Here is an 11,647-nt window from a genome sequence, read left to right as displayed (position 1 = left end):
AAAAGATTTTAAAAAGATTTTCTGATTTTAAATTAACTGATTTTCAAATATTATCTTTTTAAATATTTATCTTTATCTTTTATATTTTATTTAAAAGTTTTAGTTTTCGAAAAATTTAATATTTCCGGTTTTTAAAATGTTTCGGATTTTAAAATATAAAACTGTTTTTCCGGTTTTATTAAAGAAATTTTGAAAAAGATATTTTTCCTAAAAACTAGCTAAAGTATTTATTTATTTATTTCCTAAAAATGATTACAGCCTAAACTACTGCTCAGTTTATAGTTAGTGGATTTAGTGGCTTAAGTTAATTATCCTCCAAGTATTTAATTAAATTAAAAGATTTAATTATTCTCCAAGTTTTAAAACCACGTAATTGTTACTGCTTCTATAGAAGTGAAGTAGTGGATTAGTGGATGCTTTACATGACATGGAATAATTAATTTAATTTAATTAATTAATTAAAACATCATGGAGATCGATCATGGGATAATGGTCTAACTTAGTGGAGAACATGTCTTGTCTTAATTGTCTATAAATAGGCGCCTAATTCATTTGAGCAAAATGTGTCTGACTTAGTTAATTTGTCTTAAGTTATCTAAAGTGTCAGTGCCTTTTCCTTAAGAGAATTCATACTTACATTAATCGAGTTTATTACTCTTCCATTGTTTTACAAAGTGTATTTTTGAGAAAAAGGGTTTGAGTGAACTCTTGTAAGTGTGAGAAAGCTTTGAGTGAAGCAAGAGAAAGAGAAAGAGAAAGGAAACTTCGAGTGAAGTTTGAGGAAAACGTCAGTTGTGGGAACTGTCGTTGGGAACTTGAGTTGAGTGACTTAAGTTGAGAATCGAGAGAAAAGTAATAGGTTGTAATCAGAGTTGTTTTGGCCTATTATAGTGGAAAGTTGTTTAAAATCCCTTGTGGTCGAGGTTGTTTCTTCCTACTAGGCCTAGGAAGTTTTTCCTCGTAAAATCTCTCGTGTTCCCATTGTTTGTTCCCAAGTTTACTTTTAATTCCGCAAAAAGTATAGCTTATTCTCTCACTATAATTCACCCCCCTCTTATAGTGCTCATATTATACAACAATTGGTATCAGAGCGGGAACTCTAATATTCAGGAAACCCTGTTGAGTTCAAGATCTTGAAAAATATGAATACTAGAGAGAAACTGGAAGAAGGGTACTCTACGCAGAGGCCACCAATGTTCAATGGTAAGTTTTACACTTACTGGAAGAACAGAATGGAGATCTTTATCAAAGCCGACAATTACCAGGTATGGAGAGTCATAGAGGTAGGTGATTTTGAAGTCACTACCACTAATGACAAGAATGAGGTAATTCCTAAATCTATATCTGATTTTGATAAAGCTGATTTCGAAAAGATGGAAATTAATGCTCTTGCTATAAAACTGCTTCATTGTGGTCTTGGACCTCATGAACACAATCGTGTCATGGGATGTAAAACCGCAAAACAAATTTGGGATCTTCTTGAAGTCACTCATGAAGGTACGAGTGAAGTTAAGAGATCAAAAATAGATCTTTTGATGAACCAATATGAACTTTTTCAAATGAAATCAAAAGAGTCTATCCAAGACATGTTTACACGCTTTACTAATATTATTAATGAGCTAACATCTCTTGGTAAAGTGATTACATCTGAGGAACAGGTACGAAAGGTCCTAAGGAGCCTTCCTAGGGATCGTGGATGGCTAAGGTAACTGCCTTACAGGAAACTAAGGACTTTACTAAGTTCAATTTGGAACAACTTGCTGGTTCCCTTATGACTCATGAGTTGCAATTGGACAATGAGAATGGAGACATGTCCAAGCAAAAATCGATTGCCTTAAAAGCTGATGAAATGAGACTCAGAAACTGATGAAGAAGAATTCGCTCTCATGGTCCGAAAATTCAAAAGAATGTTTAGGAACATGAAGAATGGAGATTACAAAGGTAAGAATAAGAAATATTCTAACAAACTTGTTTGTCATAAGTGTGGCAGTTCTGAGCACTTCATCAAGGATTGTCCCCAATGGGAACAAGAAAAAGGCAAAGGAAGGGAACAAAGCAGAGATAGGAACAAGGAATACAAAAACTCCTATACTCGATCTGACATGAAGAAAGCTATGGTTGCTGCATGGGGGACTCTGACTCGAAGAAGAAGATGATCCTCAACCAAATGAGGAGACTGCAAACTTCTGTCTTATGGCTCTTGACAATTCCGAATCTGATGAAGAGATTGAATCTCTTGAGGCAAGTCTAGACACCATCAAAACTCGTCTTAATTCTTTAAGTAAAGAAAATTTATTTGAGTTTATTGTTGACGCTGTAAAAGATTGCAAAGATGAGACTATTAAACTAAAACAATGTCAACATGCTTTAATGTTGCAAAGGAACATACCTCTTGGCTTAAAAGTGTTCGAATTGATATTGAGAAAAGATTTTTCGAGTTGTTTGACAAAAATCTTAAATTAAAGAGGATTTCAAAAATCTTAAAAATGAGAACTACTTGTTAAGTCTTGAGTTATCACAATAAAAGAGTTTGTTCCTGAAGTAAGTTCATTTGACATTAAGTCAGTTCCCTTGCAAAGTTTCAAATCTGAAATAAACGAATTGAAAAATCATGTTTCATTTTTGGAAATTGAAAATAATGAACTTGTAGGGGAACTGCACCAAATGAGAAATGAAAAGAAAATGCTACCTATTCCAAACTGGATTAAGAACCCTCAAACAAAACGAACTGAAGGTCTTGGTTTTAATCACAAAAAGAAATTTGAAAAACCTAAAAAGAGAGTTGATTTACCAAGTGATAAAGTTTGTATGTTTTGTGGGAACACTGGTCATTTTAGGAACTCTTGTCCTAAAAGACTTGGTCGCATCAATGAGAACTTGGAAACAAGTAGAGTAATTTGGAAAAAGAAATCTATTGTTCCTGAAGGAAAGGAACCCAAGAAAGATTGGGTTCCTAACTCTAACAATTAGTTTTCTTGCAGGTTGGAGTGAGGGGGAACAACACATGGTACCTAGACAGTGGTTGTTCTAAGCATATGACTGGAGATAAATCAAGATTTCTCTCACTCTCAGCCTATAATGGTGGAAGTGTGACTTTTGGTGACAACAAGAAAGGTAACATAGTTGCCATGGGAAAAGTTGGTAAGTCATCGTCACATTCCATAGATAATGTGTTTCTAGTTGATGGATTAAAGCATAACTTGTTAAGTATTTCCCAATTCTGTGATAGAGGGAACTGTGTGAAGTTTAATAGTGAAAAATGTTTATTGTCAACAATAGCACAAAGGATATCATTTTGGAAGGAACAAGGAAAGGGAACACATATGTTGTGGATCTCAACCTTGTTCCCAAAAACAAATTCACATGCCTTAGTGTTATTGATGATGATTCATTTTATGGCACAAGCGTCTAGGTCATGCTAGCTTTTCTTGCTTGACAAACTGCGTTCTAAAGAACTAGTTTTAGGTTTACCCTCTACTAAGTTTCATTTAGATCATGTTGTGATGCATGCGCAAAAGGTAAGCATGTTAGGTCCTCTTTCAAGTCCAAGAATGTGGTAAGTACCACAAGACCTTTAGAGTTAATCATATGGATTTATGTGGACCTATGAGGATACAAAGTAGGAGTGGAAAGAAATATGTTTGTAATTGTAGATGACTTCTCTAGATTTACTTGGGTTATTTTTCTTTCTAGCAAGGACGAGACTTATGATGAGTTCCTTGTCTTTGCAAAGAAAGTTCAAAATATGAGTGGTCATAAAGTTACTTACACCTTAGATCCGACCATGGAAAGGAATTTGAAAATTTAAGTTCGATGACTTTAGAGAGACAATGGATTAGATCACAATTTCTCAGCCCCTAGAACACCTCAACAAAATGGTGTTGTTGAAAGGAAGAATAGAACATAGAAGAGATGGCTAGGACTATGTTGATAGCTAGTGGTCTTCCATAAAACTTTTGGGCAGAAGCTGTGAATACTGCTTGTCATATATAAATCGAGCCATGGTAAGACCTTTATTAAATAAAACCTCCTATGAGCTGTATTTTGGTAAAAAGCCCAATATTACATATTTCAGAACATTTGGATGTAAATGTTTTGTTCATAATAATGGGAAACAAAAATTTGGAAAATTTGATGCTAGAAGTGAAGAAGCTGTATTCTTAGGAAACTCTTCTAGTAGCAAGGCTTATAGAGTTTGAAATAAAAGGTCTATGTGTGTAGAAGAAAGTGTGCATGTTATTTTTGATGAAACAAATAAATTTGATGCAAGCACACAGGTTGATGATGACTTCGAAATAGGATTGAAAAAGATCAAGTCTTATTGATGAGACTTTGGAAGACGAAGTCATGGGAACAAAGCCAAGGGAACAACATCCTGTTCCTGTTCCCAATGAGGAAGAAGAAGAACTAGGTGATGATCACAGTGAATGAATCCACTATTGTTGAACCTGGTTCCCAAGAACAGGGAAATGAAGATGATCAAGGAAACCAAGTTTCCATCCAGGATTTCCAACCAAAGCCTTGGAAAACTCATCGTTCCCATCCTGTGGAACTAATAATCAGTGACATAAATAAGGGAACTCAAACGAGATCTCAATTGAAAAACTTTTGTGCTTTTCATGCTTTTCTTTCTATGTTGGAACCTAGGAATCATGAAGAAGCACTCACTGATGCTGATTGGATTGTAGCTATGCAGGATGAACTTCATTAATTTGAAAGAAACAAAGTTTGGCACCTTGAACCTAAACCTAAAAATAACAAGGTTAAAGCAACTTAGTTGTGAAAGGATACACTCAACAGGAAGGCATTGATTATGAAGAAACTTTTGCTCCAGTTGCAAGACTGGAAGCAATTAGAATTTTCATAGCATTTGCTGTTTTCATGGGTTTTAAATTGTATCAAATGGATGTAAAATGTGCTTTTCTAAACGGTTATCGTAATGAGGAGGTATTTGTAGAACAACCTCCAGGTTTTGAAAGTAAAGACTTTCCTAATCATGTCTTTAAGCTTGACAAAGCTCTTTATGGGTTAAAGCAAGCTCCAAGAGCATGGTATGAAAGACTTTCTAAGTTCCTTCTTGAAAATGAGTTTTAAAAGAGGAAAATTGGATCGAACCTTGTTTTTAAAATCAAAAGGAAAACATTTCTTAGTTGTTCAAATATATGTTGATGATATTATATTTGGTGCCACTAATGAATCTTTTTGCAAGGACTTTGCTAATGTCATGGGTAAAGAACTCGAAATGAGTATGATGGGTGAGCTCAACTTCTTCTTGGGGTTGCAAATCAAGCAAACAGAAGAAGGAATCTACATCCATCAACAAAAGTACATAAAGGAACTATTGAAAAATATGTTTGGAAGCATCCAAAGTAAATCATACACCTATGGGAATTTCAACCAGATTGGATGAAGATTCTATAGGAATAAGTGTGGATCAAACCAAGTATCGAGGTATGATTGGCTCATTACTATATCTAACTGCAAGTCGTCCTGATATTGCTTTCAGTGTAGGGTTATGTGCAAGGTTCCAAGTCAATCCAGGCCAAAGGAATCTCACCTCACAACTGTGAAGAGAATCCTAAGATACCTCAAGGGAACAGATGATTTAAGCCTATTCTATCCGAGAAGTGACACCTCTGAATTAAAAGGATTTGCGGATGCTGACTATGCAGGAGATCTGGTCAATAGGAAGAGTACATCAGGTATGGTTCAGTTCCTTAGTCATAGTTTAGTTTCTTGGAGCACCAAGAAGAAAAATACAGTTACTTTATCTACAGCTGAGGCTGAATATGTTGCAGCAGCATGTTGTTCCCAAATGTTATGGATAAAACAACAACTACGTGACTATGGAATTTACTTTGAATGTGTTCCCATCTATTGTGATAATACTAGTTCTATTAGTAATTCTAAAGATCCCGTGCATCATTCAAGAGTCAAACACATCCATATTAGGCATATGTTTCTGAAAGATAATGTTGAAAAGGGTCTTATTAAAATGGAATTCTGTGAGACTGAACGTCAAATTGCAGACATTTTGACAAAGCCCTTAAATAGAGATAGGTTTGAGAAATTGAGACTTGAATTGGCTTAATCAAGTTGAAATGATTGCTACAATATTCCCCTTTGTGTTAATTCTTTGGCATTATGTTTGGATATGCATATTCGATGTTTTTATTTGCTTAAATACATCACAATCCTTATATGATTATTTCATGTGTATAAGTAAAAATGTCTGAAAACTGCTCACCAATGTCCAATAATATTCCCCTTATTGTTCATAAGACAATTCTATGCCTTAAGTGATGACAAAGGATTAAAAAATTAATGGTGTTCCAAAGTAGCAAAATTTTGTTGTTTCCATTCATTGTTCCCAAACGCTGTTCCCAGCGTGTTCAGTTTAGATTTTTTTTCTTTCAAAATTCGAAAATCCAAAAATATTCTGTTCAGATTTTTTCTCCTACAAATCTGATTTTTTTTTCTCCTTATATCTCTCAAGTTAGTTGAAGATATTTTTTTAATTAGATAGAAGATTTTTTTTCAAAAACGTGTACTATACACGGTTTCATATTATTTATTTTATTCTTTCCTTAAACCAAAACAAAACTTCTTTGCTCTACTTCTCATAAAACCGAAAAGATCTCCACATAATATGAATCCCAAAAATACTTCTCACTCTCTCTCCTCCCACAAAGCCGAAAAACCCTCTCCTTCCTCCACTAACATTGAATCACCTACACCCATGGATATTTCTCCCAATTCATCATCTAGAATTCTAAGAAAAAGGAAGAAAATGGAGGAAACCGTGGAAATGGAGGTTGAAGAAACACATGCAACAAGTGAGGGGGAATCGGATGTTCCCGAGAGAGGAACAACAAGAGTTGCTCGAAAAAATCCAACGGCATCTAGGTATGTTCATAGACTTTTTATTGGTGTTTCTTGGTGTAAAAGAGTAAATTTTCGTCAATTGCTCAATATGATCAAGTTTCAAGGGTGGGAGCATCTCTTTGTGAATTGTTATGGAAATAGTTTCATTCCTAAACTAATGGATGAATTTTGTGAAAACTTTTCCATGGATGAAGAAGGAAATTATTCTACTTTGGTAAAGGGAACCCAAATAGATTTTAATGCTAACATGTTGGGTAAATTGCTTGGTGTCCCGTGAGAGGAACTGATGTTTATTTCAAGAAGCAACGTGGATCCTATCCATTTTCGGATATTTCTTTTGATCAATTGATTGTTAAATATGGTGGTCAAAATGGAAAAACATTTCTTGATCATAATCTTCTTTCTCCCTACCACAAAATTTTATTTCACATCCTAAAGAAAGCCTTATTGCCTCGTCTCTCTAAACGTGCTCAAGTTAGCATGTTGGACTTGATTTATATTCATTGTTTAGCCTCTCATAAGCACATAAACTTTCCCTCTTTAATGATTCAACACATGAGTCATTGTATTGAAAATGGGTTTGTTGTTGCCTATGGGGCTTTAGTAACCGTAATCTTACTTAAGTTCAATGTGAAAATTTCGGAAAATCAAGCCATTGGTGTATCCACGGGAAATATGTTGAATGTGCGTGCCTTGAATAACTTAAATGTTTGTGTTGTGAATGGAGAAGTAATCAAGGGAAGGGCTAATCTTGATGATGATGAGGATGATGATGTGTATGATGAAGTGGACGAAGAAGAAGAAAAAGAAGTTGAAGAGAAGAAAAATGAAAAAGTGGAAAAAGAAAAGAAAAATGAAAAAGAAAAGAAAACCGAAAAAAAAAGAAGAAGCTAAGAAGAAAGGGAAGAAGGTGGTTGAAGAGGTGGTGAAACTGGTTGCCAAAAGCACTAGAACTAGTCAAAGAGTTCAAAACATGAAAGTGCTTAATTTTCCTTTGCTTGATGCAGATGAAAGTTTTGAGGAAGATGAAGTTAGGGTGATTGATAGGGAAGATTATGAATCTACCCTTCCTCCTTCTAGGGAACCCACTCCTGTTCCCATGGAAACCAATCCTCCTTTTCCTCCATCTCCACCAAAATCTGCCTCACCATCTACCCTAGCACCACAAAATGATCCTATCCCTCCCTCTACCTCAAAACCCTCCTGTTTTGTTCCTAAAGCTAAGGAAACAGATTATGTTCCCATTCCAGAGGAACAACCTGCTGTTCCCAAACCTACACTACAAGAAAAGGCCCAGTCAACGACCGCTTAAAGCCGTCGCTGATTCTCCCAAAGCCGTCGCTAATAGAAATACCGACGGCCAACGGTCGCTAACCAACTGACGTTGCAGTTTTGGTCGTTGAATTAGCAAATAGCTACCGTTTGGCCGTCGGTGGTGGATCAACGACGGTTTTCTACGTCTGATTGGCTAGCCGTCGTTAAGAATTTAGCACCTACGGTTTGGAGCCGTTGGTGTATCAACGACGGTGTGGGACCGTCGGTAAGTAGACGACGCTTTGAAGCTGTCGTTGTTTCACCGAATTCTCGTAACCGTCGCGGATCTCCTGTACCCAAAGACAGCTTTGTTTGAACCACCCTTTTCTCAACTTTTTCAAAGTATTAAGTGCTTCTGGCCCATCTCTAGCCTTTGGCAAGTCTTTAACATAGGACCACAACTCTTCCCCAGACATGATGTGTGGCGGAGACCCTTTTTCAAAGCTACTTTGTTGTTACGAAAAGGATGATCTAGGGGTAGGAATTGACGGTGACAATCAAACCAAGAAACTTTACCCCCATGGTCGAGCCAAAAAGCTTTAGATTTGTCCAAACAGTAAGGACATGCCTTTTTCCCAGCTGTAGCCCAGCCATATAACATACCGTACGCAGGAAAATCACTTATTGTCCAAAGAATGGCAGCACGCATATTGAAATTTTCTTTCCAATAAATATCATAAGTTGTTGCTTCAACATCCCATAATTGCTTCAATTCCTCGATTAAGGGTTGCATGTACACATCCAAGTTCCCCTTCGGATTTTTAGGACTAGGAACGAGCAACGAAAGGAACATGAAGGGTTTCTTCTTGCACATCGATGGCGGCAAGTTGTACGGGGTTAAGATGACCGACCAACATGAATACTGACCCCCAAACTTTCCATGTGGACCAAACCCATCGGTACGCAAACTGAGCCGAACATTCCTAGGCTCAGATGCAAATTCGTCAAAGGATCTATCCAAATGCTTCCAAGCTTCACTGTCGCTAGGGTGAGCCATTTTGTCTTCGGCTCTTGGATTTTTGGCATGCCATGTCATTTCTTCAGCAACATTTTTTGTTGCATACAACCTTTCCAATCTCGGTGTGATTGGGAAATAAATCATAACTTTCATTGGAACTAAAGACCCCTTAGAAGTCCTTTTGTATCTGTCGCTATCGTACACTGTACATCTGTCCAAGTGTGCATCAGTTCTCCAAAATAACATACAACATTTGGGGCACGCATGAATCCTCTCGTGGGGAAGCTCTAATCCCTCCAAAATCTTCTTTGTATCGTAAAATGTGTTGCTCATGTTGTTGTTGTTAGGTATTGCTTCTTTCACTAATGAAGCCAACGCATCAACACACCTATGTGGCAAATTGTACTCACATTTCAGAGATACTATTCTAGATGCCATTTCCAACACAGACATGGAGCTCCCTTCGTACAATGGTTCCTCAGAAGCCTTTAATAGGTCAAGAAACACTTTTGCTTGAGGATTAGGCTCCTCGTCCATTCCACTAGGCTCTTCAACATTAGACGGTTCTGAGTTATTCCCAAGAGCATCGAAAATCATTTCACGGTATGGATTAGATGGCTCATGTGCGGATCGAGGTAACTATTCACCATGAGAATACCAATCGTAGTAATCAGGTATAAATCCCTTTCTATACACATGCACTTTAACCGTGTCTGCGTCATGCATATGTCTGTTCTTGCATTTCGGACACGGGCATCTAACTTCATCCAAACCTGGGCTTTCAGGATTTGCTTTGCAAAATTCAATGAATTCATCAACCCCCCTCAAGAACTCGGGCCTCAAGTTACGCCCATTGTCATATCTATCATACATCCACCAACGGTCCTTCCATTTCATGGTGCCTAATTCTACAATTCTAAATCATTTCAATCACAATAGTCATTAACAACCCACATACGTACAATTCTACAATTCTAAATACATGATGATGCAAACATATTTATTTAAATACTTAAATTAAATTTATAACATTATCCAAACTTTTTCCACGAAAACAAATATGTCAAAAAAAATATAAATATTTCAGATAGTGTAACAAATAAAGGAATGTGCAATAAATTAATTATTGTGATAATAATATAGTTTTTAACTTTTATAACATTTAATAACGAAACCATCATATAAATTATTGTGATAATTAATACACTAACTTAAACTTCAAAGATTATAAACTAATAAATTAAAGCATACCTAGAGGCGGCAGGGCAGTCCAACGGCAAACATAGAGAGACGACACTGTCTGACGGCAAGGAGATAGTTGAGTGTGGTCACCTACATTCACAAAGCAAACACTCACTTAAACGGAATTAGATAAATGATTCCATCTAAAAAAAATCAATGATTCTCTTTTCCTCTCATGAAATCCACCAACCAAACGAGTCGTAAACTCACAAAACCAATGTAAAATTATACAATTGAATGACATGAATAGCTTGAAAATCAGTCTGAACGGTTTAGATGGTTTCTTTTTCTTAGTAATCTAAATGTCAACAAAATCAGTCTGAGTTACAAACTTACAATCACCTTGATAAAAAAAATGAACTAGAGCTGTGAAAAATCTCCTATGGTTTTTCGATCTATTCATTGGGGATCACATTCATTTTTATATATAGTATCTTGTTGTCATTAAACTCAATGTTTTACTACTAAATGTTACCATTTTAGAATGGTAAAACTAATATATAAAAGAGTAATTCCAATATGAGTACTTAAAAAAGAACTCATTGAGAACATAAAAATGTAACTTAAACATGGGTTTACAATAAACATTTGCTAAGAACTAGTCAACAGTTTGAATAAGTAAACAACCATACCTCACTCTTGGAATTGATAGTTGAAAAGTCATCTCAGCTTCTTTTTTTTTTTTATTTCTTTGACAACCTAATCTCAGCTTCTAGTGAAATCAATACTTCCTACATATGATCAACAAGTTGGTCTCCAAAAAGTTTAGAACAACGTCAGTTCGCCTTTGGGTTTCAACCATATCCCAAAACTACTGATCACTACCTGCTAGCCATATTCTACTACATAAATAAGAACTATTGATTATGTGAGTTAGTGCTACAAAGTACAAACTAAATTTACACTACAGATTTAAAGCATTGAAAAATTTAGACCAACATCAGCTTCAGAACTCCTCTTCTCTTCTCCACTTATTATCTCTTTCCCTCCTTTAGAAGTGAGAAATTTCGCTGTGATCAACTACAATTTCTTATTTCCTCCAACATTTCACCCATTTCCTCCCTAAACTTCTTCCATATGAGGAGTAATACTCTTCTATTCATTCAAATTTCAATTATTAACCATCCTAAAAGCAAAAGTTATATCATTTATGGACAGAACAACCAACAACATATATTACAACAATAACATGAATTGAACAACCAACATCACAATTTGATCATTCTAATCATGGGTTCAATTTTGTGG

At 35.8% G+C, this 11,647-nt stretch overlaps 1 protein-coding gene across 1 annotated transcript; it reads right to left on the bottom strand.

Annotated features, from left to right (window-relative positions):
• Positions 1-8,536: 8,536 nt before the first annotated feature.
• LOC125495580 (uncharacterized) lies at positions 8,537-9,754 on the bottom strand. Its single transcript, XM_048640341.1, has one exon. It carries the CDS (start codon positions 9,752-9,754, stop codon positions 8,537-8,539), a length of 1,218 nt encoding a protein of 405 aa, XP_048496298.1.
• Between the last annotated feature and the right edge of the window lie 1,893 nt (positions 9,755-11,647).

The sequence above is a fragment of the Beta vulgaris genome, chromosome 3 (genome assembly GCF_026745355.1).
Source record: "Beta vulgaris subsp. vulgaris cultivar EL10 chromosome 3, EL10.2, whole genome shotgun sequence".
Taxonomy (NCBI): Eukaryota; Viridiplantae; Streptophyta; class Magnoliopsida; order Caryophyllales; family Amaranthaceae; genus Beta; species Beta vulgaris.
Note: the sequence above shows the minus strand (reverse complement) of the source record. Positions and strands in the feature narration are given on the sequence as shown.

What these genes read in the sequence shown, in the direction of transcription:
- LOC125495580 (XM_048640341.1), bottom strand. Translation starts at nt 9,754, where the DNA reads ATGATTTTCGATGCTCTTGGGAATAACTCAGAACCGTCTAATGTTGAA.